Genomic DNA, 15,446 nt, shown 5'->3' with positions numbered 1-15,446 from the left:
GGCTGTGACATTCCCTGGCAAAGTCAGCTCTTGCTGGGCACTCTGGCAGGGGGTGCACATCCCCATGCCCATGTGTATGTGTGTGTCCCTGTACTGCTCACGGGTACACACCACCACGTGCACCCTCACCCCGACATGCGACATGCGTCAGGCCTGTGCTCAGATAAGCCTCCACCCCGGCAGCCCCCCACGGCTTCCCTTTGGGGAACACCCCCCTCCCAGCACACATCCTCCGCTCCTGTCTCCCTGCAGCGCCTGCGTTTCCTTCTCACACCCCGGCTCTCTCTCTCGCACGTTCCCAGCCCTGTCCCCAGGGACAGCAGTTCCCGGCAGCGCCTGGCCGGGTGACAGCAGTTAAAGTAAACACCGTGCCCCGCTCCACCTGCCCCGTGCCTTGCTCAGCCCACAAGAGCCCACCTTGCAGGGCGCCTGGCTGGGGGGTCCAGCAGGGTCGAGAGTGGCAGCGCCGGCTCACCTGGGCACATCTGGCAGGAAAGGGACCCGCGAGCACCGGGGTCAAACTCCTCCAGGCTTCCCCCACACGGCCGTGGCCGTCCTGCGGACGTGACAAGCTGCAATCACGGCCGCAATCACGCCCGTCAGCACCCTCAGCCCCTCTGCCAGCGCTGGCCTCGGGCCCGCCGCCGTCCCCATGCCAGTCCCTGCCATGCCCACACCATGTGCATTCCCTGTCCCTCCCTGGGTGCAAAGTCACTGGCGATGCCAGGCTAGAGAGCGGCCGTGCCCTGCATTCCTTCTTGATTAGGCGAACAAACCCACCGGAGGAAACTGGAGAGCAACTGGAAACTGGAGGTCTAATGGACCCCCACGGTCAGCCTAAGGTGCCCACAATAGTCCCTTTACTCCAAAATATTCTTTACAACAATGCCAGAAGCTGGCAAGCAGCATGAGCCTGTGCCCGTGGGCAGCCTGGTATTCCTCTGCTGGAAAGGGCAATGCCAGCTTTTGCTGCCCATGCCAGGGGGGCAGAGGAGTTTGTAGGGGAGAGCTCTCACTTCTGGCCCCAGCCCGATCCCACAGGTGTGGCGTGCTGCAGAGGGAGAGAGTATGGGGGCAGTAAGTGAGGCACAGGGACCCCAGAGGGACACGGGGGCTCCGGCAGGCAGCCCGGGCTCGGGCAGGGGACAGGAAGCCAGGCGGGGGCTGCGGGGCTGCACAGCTGGCCGGATCCCGGTGCCAAGATTCCCACCTCTCCTTACAGGGTGCAAAGTGCTGGGAATCCCGCTGCAGGGACAGCCGTTCGCACCCACTTTGCCAAGGTGCTGAAGACAGCAGGAGGTGCCTGGAGTCAGGGAAAGGGGGGGGGAAGAGGAGGAATACGCCGGAGTGGGGGGGAGACTGTGGTTCGGTGGCACAGCTGCTGTCACCGCAGGCCACCCAGATGTGCTCGGTGGGCACCCCCAGGATGTCAGTGCTAGCATGGGAAGCAAACCTGGCCTTCCAAGGACAGGGCGGGGGGTCCTAGCCCCCTTTGAAGCCCCCATAAAAGGGTCTGGCATAAAGGAAAGAGAAAGTCAAAGGAACAAAGAGAGCGGCTAATCCCGGCGTGAGCAAACAGCCCCGTTTGCTCAGGCCGCAGCTGGCTCCGGGGCCAGGGAAAGGAGCACAGCGGGGCTCTACGGGTGCCAGGCAGCGGGGGACCCTCGACCCGGGCTGCCCCTTCCCGAGCACGGGCAGTCCCCGGGAGCAGGGTCCCTCCTGGACCCTCCGGGCATTTTTGCTACATATGCAAATTTCCAATAAACATCCGTGGGCAAATCCTGCTCCCCGCGCAACTCCCAGACAGCCGTCCCAGGAGAACACCCACGCTGCCGGGTAAACGGACCCGCAAGGGGCACCTTGGTCGGGGTGCAGCAGCTCGGGAGTGAAGGATGGCAGGGTTTTTACCTTTCCCAATTTTCAGCAAGCCACATGCTGCCCAGCATCCCGGCACAAAGCCCTCGGTGTTGCCCAGGGCATGTCCATGGGCAAACCTTCCTTGCCTTGGACAAGGGCACCTAATGCCAGTGGCTCTGCTGGCATCTGGGGCGATTCCCCTGTGCCTCCTCTACCCTCCTGCTTCTCAGCCAAGCTTCCCACTCCAATGGGGCACATGGACTGTGCTGGGAGGGCACCTCATCCCTCCGCCTCCATCCCATGGAGAGGAGAAGGGGTTAATGCCAGGCAGCCGAGCCGCAGGTGGGCGCAAGAATGAAATTCCTTCTCGCTGTCCTGCGAAGTCTGGGCACAAATATTTGCCTGCATGTCCGGTGGGGAGGGGGGAGACCACCATCGCTTCTGGGAGTTTGCTAATCCCCATGCCAAACAAGGCCCCCACATGCCCCACATGCCCCCCGTCTTCCTCCTGCTGGGGTCACCCTGCAAAGCCCTTGAGGAGGGGACATTTGGGGTCAGGGGGACACCTTTGGGCACTCCTATGAGCAGGGAGCTCTGTGGAGTTGACCAGGCACTCAGAGCAGGTATCTTGTTCAGGAACACTGCCAGGGTCTGTTTGGCATGGCTGATGAGACTGTTTTGGGGTTTCTGTTCTGCTCCCCGAGCCCTGGCCACCACAGCAGGATGAGATGAAGGCGAGAGCCCCAGCCATTCCCACCAAGTCAGCCACGCACCCTCTGTAATAAATTCCATGTGTTCACAGACAGAAAATAGCCAACTTCCCCCACTCCACTGCCCCAAAATTGCATCCTCCTTCCATACCTACCACCCCCAAAACTCCCTCCATCCCCAGACCCTCCTGGCCTTCGTCTGGGATGGCCCAGCCCTGCAAGTCGCCTACCAGTTGTGCAAATATTGCCGGAACGGCTGTAATCCCTGTGTCCAACATGAATTATGAGATATTTCCACCCATTACGACAGCCCCCCCCGCCCCACCGCGTGTGTGTGAGGCCGGGGGGATTAGACACGGCACAAGCCACGCTCGGCACAAAGCTTTGGGGAGGCTGACTGCTCTCTGCATCCCACAATGGGGCGGGGCACTCGAGGGGGGCTCTTTTTGGAGAGAGGGGGTGCCCCACATGCCTTCCTGTCATCAGGCTTAGGCCTGGAGGCAGTGCTGGGATGCCCAGAAGGCAGTGGGAGGCTGTGAGAAGGGGGGCCCATGGCATGCAGTTTCACCACGACCCCATCCCTGGGGAGCAGAGGCTCCTTCCTGTCGCCCTGAGCCGGGCTCATGTTCAAAGCTGCGAGCAGGCAGCAGCTAATGAGGGCAGACAATGGGAGCTGCTGAGGGCAGAGCAGGGTGAGGGCCTGCTGAGACACCCCCATGCCAGGCATGGCACAGCCCTGCCACCAAGATCCTCTGGAATACTCCACAGGACCCTCACCACTGAGCAGGGCACATGCCCACCAAGCCCCTGCAGAACTACAGGCTGTTCTCTAAGGCACCATTGGGGCACCCCACCTGTACTTCGCTGGGACAGGAGACATCCCATGGGACCATCACCGCCCCACCGGGGACAAGACAGTGCCTGCCCTGGGGAGAGGTGGTGGAGGGGTGAAGGTGCCCGGCCTGAGGCTGCCCATGGCCAGCTGTCTCCATCGTGGTGCAGCTCCAGCTGCCTGCAGCTGGCAGCCCCGCTGGGGATGTGCCAGTGCCAGGCCCAGCTCTGGAGCCTCAGAGGTGCCTTTGTGCAGGGCACTGCTCCTCACACACATGTGTGGGCACTGGGAAGCAGCTGCTGGGACCGGGACCCTCTCCCTTGGCTGGCACCATCCCCTCTCCAAAAGCACAGGGACCCCCAAGGCTCTGCCATGCCACCTCTGCCTATTGATGAGGGCACCCCTTGGCATTTCCAGGGCAGCCCAGGCTGTGGGTGAGGGAAGCCCAGGCACAGCTGGAGCATCCATTTCCTCCCTGCCCACTGCCCCCACTGCAGCAGCCATGTCCCCTCCCTGGGTGGGGATGCCCAGCACCCTCCTGACCTGACAGGCCCCATGCCACCATAGCACCCTGCTCCCAGCCTGGCAGTGCCTGCGGCCCCTCTCTCCCTCACGCTGCCATCCCGTGCCTCGGATTCCCCCGTGCCGAGGGGCTGCAGCCAGGCGGGTTCCCCGTCTCTCTTTCCTTTCCCCGGGAAAGGGGAGGGAGCTTCCCTCGTCTCTTCCCCGTGTCCCGCAGACGAGCCAGGAGACTGTGACGAGCTCTGGGTGCACAGAGCCAGCACCGGATTCCTGGCATCGGCGGGACAGCTGGGAGCCATCGCCCGCCTCCTCCCCGCTCAGCCCCGCTCCCGTCCCGCCGTGCCCAGAGCCGCTGCTGTGCCGCAGCGGGCATCGCGCAGCGACGCTGGCACAGCCACACAGACCCCAACCCTTCCCTGCCCTCCGCGTCGCTGGAGCCCCAGCCAGCGAGGACATCGGGAAAGAGGAGAGGGGACAGGTCAGTGACACCGCTGGGGACGGCGGGGAGGGCACAGGGCCAAGGGGTGCCAGGCTGCCAGCCATGGTCGCTGCTCCTTACAAGCAGCAGGGTGTCAGGACAGCCATGCCCGGGGGATGCCCGAGGTGCTGGCAGTGTCCCAGCCCTGGTGATGCCAGCGGGATGTCCTGCTGGGGTAAGCCCAGCTACTCCTCGCTGCCGTCTGCAGCTCCTGCCACGGGCCAGGTCCCGGCAGGGCCGAGCCCCCGTCCCACTGCCCTCCCCGGGAGAGGTGTCCCGCTGCATGGAGACTGTGCCAGACCAGGGCAGGGAATGGGATGGGGCAGCCATAGATAAGCCGGGGATGGGCAACCTCATGCTGGCTCTGGGGCGGGGGGCGGTGGGCTGCAGCCCCCCCAGCTGCTCGCTGGGCTGCGGGGAGGCCCAGGAGGAGCTTTCTGGGGAGGCAGGGGCCTGTTGTGCTCCAGCTGTGCCGTGTTTCCCTAGCTACACCGCGCAGCTGGCCGGGTGTTTGCACCGCCCGGAGTTGATTTTGGCAGCCCCGCGCTTCCCCCTCCTCCCCTCCCCACCCGCCTTCCCCCTGCCGGGCGCCCGCCTGCCACGCACCCACCACCCTCAGCCTCTCCCTGCCACTCTCGGCGGGGGTGGCAGCAGGGACATGGGTGACACAAAGCGCTCCCACTCCTCATAGGCTCCCCCTCCCCTAAATTCATGCCTCAGTTTCCCCAGATGGATGATGCTTTCCCCAAGTTTTTCCATGGTGCCTACTCACTGCCAACCTCTGCCACACTTACCAGCCCAGGTGTGGGTGAAGAATGGGGCAGGTGCTGGGTGCTGCTCTCACAGCATCCCCCCTCCAGATGCCCCTTCCCTCCCTGGACAAGGGAACTCAAGCTCCTGTTCCCCTGCAGCTCCTGTCACTGGTGGGCAGGAGTCCAGGGTCCCATTCTGGAGCATTGCTCTGCCCAGGGTGGGCAACAGCTGGAGAAATTTAGGAATGTGGAAGGCACAAGCTGGAGGGTGTTGGCTGTGCCTTTGCAGAGAGCAGTGTGGATTGTGAGAGGGGGCTGGCTGTTTTGGGAGCCCATGCTCAGGGGTGCTGAGTGGATGGAGGAAGGGCTGGGGTCAGGGGAACAGCAGATGGACAGAGCCTTGCAGTGCCCTGTGTGCTGGGGTGCCAAGGGGCCTGGGAGGGGACTGAGTGCATGGAGCAGTCCCCAGGATGTCTCATGCCTGAGGAGGTGGGCAATGAGCCCTGGAAGAGCTCATGACTGAAGGTGGACTGTATGGTTGTGGGGGCTCCAGGATGCTCTGTGCCCAGGAGATGCCCCATGCTGGGAAGATTGCACAGACTGAGGAGACTGGCATTGAATGGGTGTGCCCTGCAAATGCTTTATTCCCAAGGGGGTTTATCGGGATGAGGAGACTCCTGTGGGGCTCATACCCTTGAAGAGGGGAATGTGAGTGGGGGCATACCTGGGATGTCCAGTGCTGAGGAACACCCCAGGCTCTGTGGAAGGGGTGTGGACAGTGGTGGTGGTGTCTCCACAGTGCCTTATATCCCAGAGGGGTGTGAACTGGGAGGGGATGTCCCCAGGATGCCCAGAATCTGAGGGTGCCCGATGCTCTGAGGGAGGTTATATCATACAATCGTATCATAGACTGCTCTGGGTTGCAAAGGATCATAAACATGATCTAGTTCCAGCCTCCATCCCTCAGGATTCCCCATGCCCTGGGGCTGGCATGTGAGTAAGGATGCTCTGCACGCTGGGGAACCGCATGCCCGGGGAGAGGGGGAGCAATGAATGGGAAGGGGGTCCCCAGGACACCCCGAGTGCGGGGTACCCCCTGCCTGGCAGGGCAGCGGCGTGCCCCGGGTGCCGCAGGACAGGACAGGACAGGACAGGACGTCCCGTGCCAGGCGGGGGCGGCGGGGCCGGGGCCCGGGGATATGTGGGGGGGTCGGAGCGCGGCGGGGGGCGCATCCCCCCCCGGCCGGCCGCTGCCTGCGCCTCATTAGCGGGGCCTTTGTTTGCACAGGGCTCGCAGCTCCCGCTTGCCCATGCCGCCGCCTATAAAGCGGAGCCGGAGCCGGCAGCCGGGCAGAGGCGGCGGCAGCGCCCGGCAGCGCCCGGCCCCCCCTCCCCGCCGCCGCCTCCGGTCCCGGTCCGCCCGCCCCGGCCGGCCGGCACCATGCGCGCCGCTGCGCTGCTGCTGCTCGCCCTGCTCCCGCTCCGGCCCCTGCCCGGCCGCGCCGCCCGCCCCAAGCTCGCCCTGCCCATCCGGCCCGACGCGGAGCCGCTGCCCCCCGGCGGGGCGGCAGGTAGGAGCCCCCTGCCCTCCACCCTTCCTTCCCCCGCTCCGCGCACTCCCGGTCCCGTACGAGCCGCTGCCGCACCCCCCGTCACGCATCCCGCGTCGGGCACCCCCTTCCTGCCACCCGCACCCCCGTCCGTGCATGGCGTGCCTGCACCCCCCTCCTCTGGCACCCCGCGTTCCGCCCCGGGTCCCCCGGCTGGCCGGGACCGGCACTGGGACCGGCACCGGCAGCGCGGCGGGCGGCGGGGCGGTGCCGGCCGGTCCGGGGCTGCGGCAGGGGGGTGCCCGCGGCCCGGAGGTGACTGGGGACGGCGGTGGGTGGTGGGGGGTGTCCGCAGGCTGCGCCTTCGGGGGGCACTTCTATGCTCTGGAGGAGACGTGGCACCCGGACCTGGGGGAGCCCTTCGGGGTGATGCGCTGCGTTATCTGTCACTGCGAGCCGGTGAGTGCCCCCACACACCCCGTTCCCTGAGAGACCCCCCCAGGACCCCGCCTGGCTGGGGAGGGGGCTGGCAAGGAGAGAGTTCGACCCCTCTGTTCAATACACTCCTCTCATTCCCATGGAAGAGGGAAGCGGGATCCCTTCAGCCAGCCGGACACCTGGATGTCCTCCCCCGCGGCAGGGGGGAGGAGAAGGGGGGTTTAAAGGATCAGGCTTCATTCTTCCTCCCCCTCCTCGGGGATGGCCTCCGGCCCCCTTCCTCCCTCCCTCCCTCCCTCCGAGCAGCTCCCCGAGGCCGGGGCTGGCGGGGCCACGCACAGCTGGTCAGGAGGCTGGGGGCTGCGGGGAGGGGGCCCTGGTTTGGCTGCTGTACAGGCATCTGGGGACTCTGCAAGGTGTCCAGGCTCCAGATGGAAAAAGATGGGGGAAGCCATCCTGTGTTGGGAGGGCACGACTTGGCACACCTAGAAATGGCCTGGCACACCTTGGCACGGCTCCTCTGGAGTCTTCTTGGCCCCCCACAGCAGAGGAACCACCGGGGGAAGCCCGTGGGGAAAGTGAACTGCAAGAACATGAAGCAGGACTGCCCCGTGCCTGCCTGTCCCCGGGCCACGCTTCTGCCGGGACACTGCTGTCACACCTGCCCCAAAGGTGAGGAGAGTGGGTGCTTCTCTGCAGGGAGCCCCCACCAGCCCCCCAGGATCCCCGCTGGCCTGGGAAATGGGGCATTGCACACTCCTCTGAAAAGGGCTGGTCAATTTGTTATGAAAGTCACCAGTGCCCATGATATGATGGGCAGGGGAAAGCCCTGATGGGAACAACCTGAAAGGAGTGCAGGGGAGGCACACAGGGCTAAATGCCCTGCCTGTCCACGTGCCTGTGCACAGCACTCCTCAGCTAAGAGCCCCACAGTGATTCACAGGGCACATCTTGGTCTGTCTCAAGAGGGGCGATTTATTATTGTCCCCACCCCAAGCTCTTGGGCACAAGCAGCCTGGTGTGATGATCTCCTCCTGTGTCCACCCCATGCCAACCTTGCCAGGCCCACAAGAGAAGAGCCCTGCACTTCGGTTTGACACCTTGGAGTACTTCCAGGAGAAGGAGGATGACCTGGACAAGCCCTACAATGACCGCTCCTACCTCAGCTCTGAGGGCCTGGCTCGCGATGATGCCCGCACAGGTGAGCCGCCCACCCTGACAGCAGCAGAGTGGGGCACCCCCCACGCTCCCCCTCAGCAGCAGCATCTCCTCCCCAGAGTTTGTGGCCCTGCTGACGAGCGGCCCAGAGCCGTGGCACCCCACATCCAGCGCCGTGGCCAAGGCTCGCTTCACCCTGCTGCGTTCCTCCCTGCTCTTCTCCATCAGCTACGAGCGGTGAGTCCTGCCCCCGTCCCCTGCCCAGCCTGGCACAGCTGGCAGCTCTCTGGAAAAAAGGGAATGCAACCATGCTTGTGCCTCAGTTTCCTTTCCGATATCCCCCTATGGTGCCACAGCCTTGCACAGACAGAGTGAGAAATTTGGAGAAGGGGGGGCAGCATGCTGGGCTCCAGCCTAGGTCAGCAGCCAGAATTTCGGCACACCCACAGTGTCGGCCCAGCCTCACCCATTTGCCTCCAGATCTGGACTGGAAACAAACAGGAACAGTTCCAGGGCTCCCGTGGGTGCAGCTGGCAGAACTGCTGTGCCACCCTGCAGGCTCTGCCGGGGGCAGTGCCTTGGCACTGCTGCCAGGGTTCCCCATGCCCTCCCCGGATGCCCGCCAGCAGCAGAGCCTCTCCTCTCCCTCCCTCCTTCCCGCTCCAGTTTCTTCTGCTCTTCCTCGCTTCCAGGCCCCTTTGCATAGTAAAGTGGTGACTAATTTCCAGCTCTGACAGGGGGAGCCAAGCAGAGCCGAAAATGCTCCTTATTTACAGCCTGAACACTCAGCTCCCAGCGGGTCCTGCCATGGTGCCTTTCCCGGCAGAGACCCTCATCCTGCTTTGTGCCAGTTAAACCCCGCTCCAGGATAGGGGAGCCCAGAGAATCCATGCCAAGCTGGCATTTGGCAGGACAGCAGTGTTGGGCTAGTCGTGGAATGGGCGGGCAGAGCCTAGCACTCGGCACCCCAGGAGAATGTCTTCCTTCTCCTGCCCCCCCCAAGCCCCCGGTGACCCCCGTGTGCCCTCCCTGACACACCCCTGTGCCCGATGCTGAGTGAGGGGAGGGGAAGGGCAGTATGTGGCCCTTGTTCACCCCCCGGGTGCTCGCAGGCTGGGGCGGCCGAGCCGGGTGCGTTTCAGTGACCCCGAGGGTAACGTGCTGTTCGAACACCCCGTGCAGAAGAGCGCTGCCCCCGAGGATGGCATGGTGAGAGGGGCTGAGAGGGCAGGGGGCACGGTGCCCCTTCCGACCCCTGCTGGGCTTGTGGTGCCCCCCAGCCACCGCCCAGCCCTTCCATCCCTCACCCACAGCTCTGTGGAATGTGGAGGACGGTGTCCAAAGCCAACGTCCAGCTGCTGCGGCGGGAACAGCTCCGTGTGTCCCTCATCACCCGGGCACAGCCCACCGGAGAGGTCCATGGGCACATCCTCAAGCACCGGGCACTCTTTGCAGGTGAGTCCAGCCACTGCATGCACACCCACTGGTGCCATCAGAATGTCCCTCATGCCCCTGTCCCTGCACAGAGACATTCGGTGCCATCCTGACCTCGTCGAACCCCTTGCACTTGGGTGTTGGGGCCATGGCCATGCTGACACTGAGTGACACAGAGAACAACCTGCACTTCATCCTCATGGCCCGGGGACTGCTGGAGCCTGGAGCAAGGGGTGAGGGTGGGCAGGGAAGGGGAGGGAGGCACTGCCCAGAGGGGGCTGTGTAGACCTGAAGGAGTGCATGGCATGTCTGTGGCTCAAGATGCATGGGTCAGCATCTGTGGGGTTAGGATGGGTGGCTGGGCTGGGTGTGGGGCTCAGGGTGGGTTTAGGGGCTGTGTGTTGGGTGGGGTGGAGGGTGAGGTGTGCATAGAGTGTGTTGTGTGATTTGGGGTGCACCTGGTGGGGAGAGGATGGTGTGCACCTGTGTGGGGGGGCTGAGGATGCTGCAGAGAATATGGGGTGTGAGAGCCATTGTGCAAGAAGGATAGGTTTGCAATGTGGGTTTGCAAGGATTTAGGGCATGCCAGAGGGAATGATGAGGGCCCAGGCACACAGGGGCAGGCAACTGGCAAGAAAGTGCCAGGGGTTTGGAGGTGGTAGGCACAGAGGTGTAGGTTTGAAGTGGTTGCAGACCCCTGGTCCAGTGGGTCCACTCCCCTCTGCCATGTTCAGAATCCCCGTGGGTCCCGCTGAGGGTCCGCATCCTGCACCAGGGCCAGACACTACGCGAGGTCCATGCCAACATCACTGTGGAGGTAAAGTGTTTTCATCCCCCAGAGGCCCTGGCAGCCCCAGTGCCCAGAGCACCAGGGCTGATCCAAGGAACTCTACCCCCCCTGCCAGGACCCCGACTTTGCAGAGGTGCTGAGTGACCTGCCTGCCCAGGAGCTGCAGTGGCTGGTGCAGGGGCAGCTCCGCATCATGGCTGAGACGGAGGGCCGGCACGCACGCCAGCTGGCTGGCACCATCACCACCCGCCGCAGCTGTGACAGTGAGCACAGGGCAGGCACGCTGGGGGGCAGGGGGATTGCTGTGCTTACCCTCATGCCAATCTCACCCACCCTTGTGCCTCTCTCCCCGGGCTGAAGCCATCCAAAGTGTGCTATGCGGAGCGGACGCTTTGCTGCCAACCAAGACTGGGGCTGTGGGCTCAGCCAAACTGGCGCTGCATGAGAATGGCACCCTGGAGTACCAGGTGAGTGGTGGGCACCCATTTCCCTCTCGAGGCTCCCAGGTGTATCTGCCACCCTGACACTGCCCTTTGGCACCCCACTCACAGGTGCAGGTGGTGGGCACTGCCAGTGAGGTGGTGGGCATCACACTGGAGACCAAACCCCGACGGAAAAGCAAGAGGAACATCCTGTTTGACATGACACCCAGCTACAAGGATGGGCTGGTGAGCACTGGCTGATGCTGGGAGGGATGGCGTGGGGACTTTGGGTGCGTCCCTGTCCCAACCTGCATGGTCTCCCACTGGTGGCAGGCCTGGGGTGCCTGGCAGAGCCCCAGCGCCCGTGATGCCCACATGCTTCTACAAAATGAACTCTTCCTCAACGTGGCCACCAAAGACTGGGCAGAGGGTGAGCTGCGAGGCCAAATCATCTCCCTGCCCTACAGTGGACTGCTCGCCCGCTACACAGGTACCAGGGACACGTGGGGTGGTAACGGGGGCAGTGGGGCAGCCCTCCCACACAGCACCACACCCTGCCACGGTCCCTGTCTGTGCACAGAGATGCCCGTGGCGCTGGCAGGGCAGCTGGTGTCCCCCCCAGTGCCCAGCGGTGCTGGGGGGCATGCCTGGCTCTCGCTGGATGAGCACTGCCACCTGCACTACGAGATCTCGGTGGCGGGGCTGGGACGGCCGAGCGATGGCACTGTCAGCGCCCACATCCACGGTGTGGCTGAGCTGGGGGAGATGGGCACCCGCCCCCACCAGCACAAGCGCCTGCTCAAGGGCTTCTACAGCACTGAGGTGAGGTGGGCACCCGCTCAGGGCACCACACAGCAGGGGCTGGGCCAGACCTTATCCCCACCCTGGTGCCCCTCTCGCCACGACAGGCTCAGGGCGTGGTGAAGGACCTGGATGCCGACCTGCTGCAGCACCTGGCCCAGGGCACTGCTTTTCTGCAAGTCAGCACCAAAGCTCACCCCAATGGGGAGATGCGGGGACGGGTAGGTCCTCATCAGGGCAGGGCACCCTGCCCACCCCCACTGCTGCCTGTGGCGGGGTGGCACTGCCTGGAGCAGGGTGGAAGGGAACAGGATCACTCTGTCACCAGGTCCTGATGTGTTTTGTGGTCATGGGTGGTTCCTTCACCAGCCTGACCATGGAAGGCAGGCAGGCATCGGCATGGGAAGTGACCTCCTGCTCATTGCTCCCTCCAGGTGCACATTCCCAACCAGTGCCATGCAGGAGGGACCCGCCTGGCCCCAGGGGAGTCCCTGGAGCAGGCTGAGCTCTCTGAGAGCACCAAGACCAGGGACCTGGAGCAACTGAAGAAGGACCCCAACTCCTGCTTCTTTGAGGGTCAGCACCGGGCACATGGCACCCGCTGGGCACCTGACTATGACAAGAAGTGCTCTATCTGCAGCTGCCAGGTACAAGCTGGGGGTTGTGCTGAAGGGGCAGCACCCATCAGTAATGCCCCTCTCTAATGAGCCCCACCTCTGCTGTCTCCAGAAGCGCACAGTGATCTGTGACCCCATCTTGTGCCAGCCCCTCAACTGTACCCACCAGGTGCACCCTGAAGAGCTCTGCTGCCCCATCTGTGAAGGTACCTGGGGGGTGGGCTGGGGGGCTCCTTGTGGAAACAAAGTGGAGGTCCCTTTCAGAGACTTTGCCATGTGCACCCCCTCATGGCCTTCCTCTCCCTTGTAGAGAAGAAGACGGAGCAGGAGGAGCTGAAGCTGGAGAGGGCACGGGACAGTAGCGAGGGTGAGTCCTTGTGTGCATGGGCTGAGGGGGCAGCTCTGCAAAGGCTGAGTCACAAGGGCTGTGACTTCCTCTTCTTCTTCTTCTTCCTCTTCCAGGCTGCTACTTCGATGGTGACAAGACATGGAGAGGCTCTGGCACTCGCTGGCACCCTGTCGTGCCCCCGTTTGGCCTCATCAAATGTGCCATTTGTACCTGCAAGGTGGGTGTGGGTTCCAGACTTGCTTCCCAGCCAGGTCTGGCACCTATGGGGGCTCTCAGTTCCCAGGAACTGTAGCTGAGGCTCAGACCAGGGCATGGGGAGCTGACTGCCCTGTGCCCTCCCTGCAGGGCACCACAGGTGAAGTGCACTGCGAGAAGGTGCAGTGCCCACGGCTCACCTGTGCCAACCCCGTGCGCGCCAACCCCTCTGACTGCTGCAAGCAGTGCCCAGGTACCTGCACCCCTCTCCTGCCCTCCATTCTCCCTGCATAGCTCCTGTGTGCCCCATTGGCAATGCCACAGGTGGGCATCCTCCCAGTGGCCTCTCCTGCAGCCCCAGAGAGGAGTGTCCCGGAGCTGGCTGACTCCATGCAGGCAGACGCACCGCGGGCGTGCCGCTTCGGCCGTCGCTGGTACCTCAACAACGAGAGCTGGCACCCGTCTGTGCCCCCCTTTGGGGAAATGAAGTGTATCCTGTGCTGGTGTGTGGTGAGTGTGCCAGCCTAGGGCAGCTCTGGGGGAAGGGAAGGCGCCACTGTGCCAGTCCCCAGAGCTTTGGGAATGGTGGGAGAGCAGCTCAGACACCCAGTGCACCCTGAGGAGCTGCTGTGCCCCCACCCTGGTGCTCAGCCCCTCTTTCTGCTCCCCAGTCGGGGGAGACGCACTGCCAGCGCCAGGAGTGCCCCCCATCCGCCTGTGCCAGCCCTGCCACGAGGGACAATCCCTGCTGTGCCAAGTGCCGTGGTGAGTGCAGTGCTCACACACAGGCACCACTGCCCAAACACTCTGTGGCACCCCCTGCACCTCCCAGTCTCCTTGGTGCTGAGCCAGGGCTGGCACAACCAACCCAAGTGCCCTGCTGGCACCCCCTGTGCCCATCTCTCAGCTACACTTCCCCTCCCTCAGCCCTTGATGCCCCCTCAGACGCACGGGAGAAGGTCCAGGATGCCAAGGTGGAGTCACGGAGCCACTGAGCAGTGACTGCTGCCCAGAGCAGGGCATGCACGCGGTGACGCTGGGTGGCACTGGGGGTCCCACTGCTCACTACCCCTGCCCGTGCAGGGTGGGGGGCACAGAGGAGCAGAGTGGGGTGCACATGGCCTGGCCCCCAGCCTGGCCACCCCATCTCAGCACGACTGCAATGCCAGGACTGCCCTGCCCTTGTGCAGAGGGCAGTGGCCAGGCTTGTGGAGGTTGGGGCACCTGCTGCCCTGCCACTCCAAGCCCCCCTGGCCGGTGGGCATCGTGCCCGTGTTGTACATAGTGTAAAGTCCTTCTGGCCCCTGTTTGCTGCACCCACCCTGTCTCAGCCGGGTTTCTCACATAATTTATGGTGCCAGTGGATGGAGGTCAAGATGTATTTATTAAAACCAGAGCTATTGCCCACCTGGTTCCTGTCTCTTCCTAGCAGCAGCAGGCACGGGGCTGTGCCCTCACATCCCATGGGGGACTTGCAGGCCTTGGCATTGCTGGGGTTGGGGATGTATATTTGGGGATATGGGGTGTGAAAGCCAATGCCAGGATGAGGACCCCCCCATAGGCTGTAGGTTGGCACTGGAGAAGACCAGAGCAGTGTACAGTGCCCACAGCTGGAGCCACGATGCCAACCTCTGCCCACGGTGGAGGCTGCCAACACAGTGCTTGGCAATGGTGCCTGCTAGCACAGGGACAGCCAGGACTGCTCCTCACAGCTCCACGGTGGCAAAAAGAGCCCAGCCTGGGGCCCCAATCCAGCTGCTACCCATAGAGGCCCTTGTCCTGCAGCACCCATAACCAGCTGCGTGCCCAGGGCTGGGCACAGACACCCATGGCTGTGCAGGGCAGACCCCTGTGCGTGCTCTGGGGCAGCACAACCCCGGTGACCCCAGTACAGCTGCACTGGTCTAGGGCCTCATGGTGCCCATGGGAGACCCAATGCTGCCACCTGCCCTTTGATCCCTAATGTGGAGGTCTGAGGGATCTCTGGGGCCATTTGTACTGTGCTGGTACACACTGGGATGACTGGGACAGTCAGAGCTATACTGGAACAGTGCCAGAGCTGTAGGGAAAGTAACACTGGGCTCTACTGGGGTAGCAGTAAGGGATGGTGGCACAACCACAACTCTGTAGTGGGACAGAGTCAGCCTATACTGGGGCTGCACTCAGGGTGACCCTAGGCTAGACTGGAGTAACAGTAGAGCAATAGAAGGATGGCACTGGGGCACACTGGGCTGGGACAGAGCCCTGCATGCTAAGCTGGGTGTCCTGCCCTGCATGCACCCACAGCCATGCAGGCACCTGTGCCAGCAGGGTGGCATCACCTGTGGTGGCCTTGCAGTATGCTGGTGGCCCACAGCCAGGCACATTGGTGGCACTGGGCAGAGATGTGTCCTGGCACAAGGCTTCCCCTCCGGATGAACATCCCTGCTGCCACGGGGCAGTGCCAGGAGCTGACGAGCAAGAGGGAGCTCCGTGCCTGGGGATACAATGAGCGGGCAACCCATTTTGTCACCTCCCTGCCTCAAACTGGTTCACGTCGGG

The 15,446-nt window shown here is 63.7% G+C and overlaps 1 protein-coding gene across 1 annotated transcript; it reads left to right on the top strand.

Moving 5' to 3' along the window:
- Positions 1 to 7,062: 7,062 nt before the first annotated feature.
- Positions 7,063 to 14,312, top strand: CHRD (chordin). The gene is made up of 22 exons (XM_066556645.1): positions 7,063 to 7,160; positions 7,685 to 7,811; positions 8,203 to 8,340; positions 8,417 to 8,534; positions 9,410 to 9,506; positions 9,611 to 9,752; positions 9,824 to 9,964; positions 10,466 to 10,548; positions 10,637 to 10,784; positions 10,882 to 10,988; positions 11,073 to 11,189; positions 11,277 to 11,433; positions 11,524 to 11,765; positions 11,852 to 11,965; positions 12,179 to 12,391; positions 12,474 to 12,567; positions 12,672 to 12,728; positions 12,824 to 12,927; positions 13,056 to 13,158; positions 13,261 to 13,415; positions 13,577 to 13,670; positions 13,833 to 14,312. Exons 1-22 carry the CDS (start codon positions 7,131 to 7,133, stop codon positions 13,898 to 13,900), a joined length of 2,649 nt encoding a protein of 882 aa, XP_066412742.1. The 5' UTR covers positions 7,063 to 7,130; the 3' UTR covers positions 13,901 to 14,312.
- Positions 14,313 to 15,446: the final 1,134 nt, after the last annotated feature.

The sequence above is a fragment of the Molothrus aeneus genome, chromosome 10 (genome assembly GCF_037042795.1).
Source record: "Molothrus aeneus isolate 106 chromosome 10, BPBGC_Maene_1.0, whole genome shotgun sequence".
In the NCBI taxonomy this organism is placed as follows: domain Eukaryota; kingdom Metazoa; phylum Chordata; class Aves; order Passeriformes; family Icteridae; genus Molothrus; species Molothrus aeneus.
Note: the sequence above shows the minus strand (reverse complement) of the source record. Positions and strands in the feature narration are given on the sequence as shown.

Coding starts and splice junctions, on each gene's coding strand:
- CHRD (XM_066556645.1), top strand. CDS start 7,131: ATGCGCTGCGTTATCTGTCACTGCGAGCCG. Junction 8,341..8,416: donor TCGCGATGATGCCCGCACAG/GTGAGCCGCCCA, acceptor TCTCCTCCCCAG/AGTTTGTGGCCCTGCTGACG. Junction 13,159..13,260: donor CTGCTGCAAGCAGTGCCCAG/GTACCTGCACCC, acceptor CCTCTCCTGCAG/CCCCAGAGAGGAGTGTCCCG.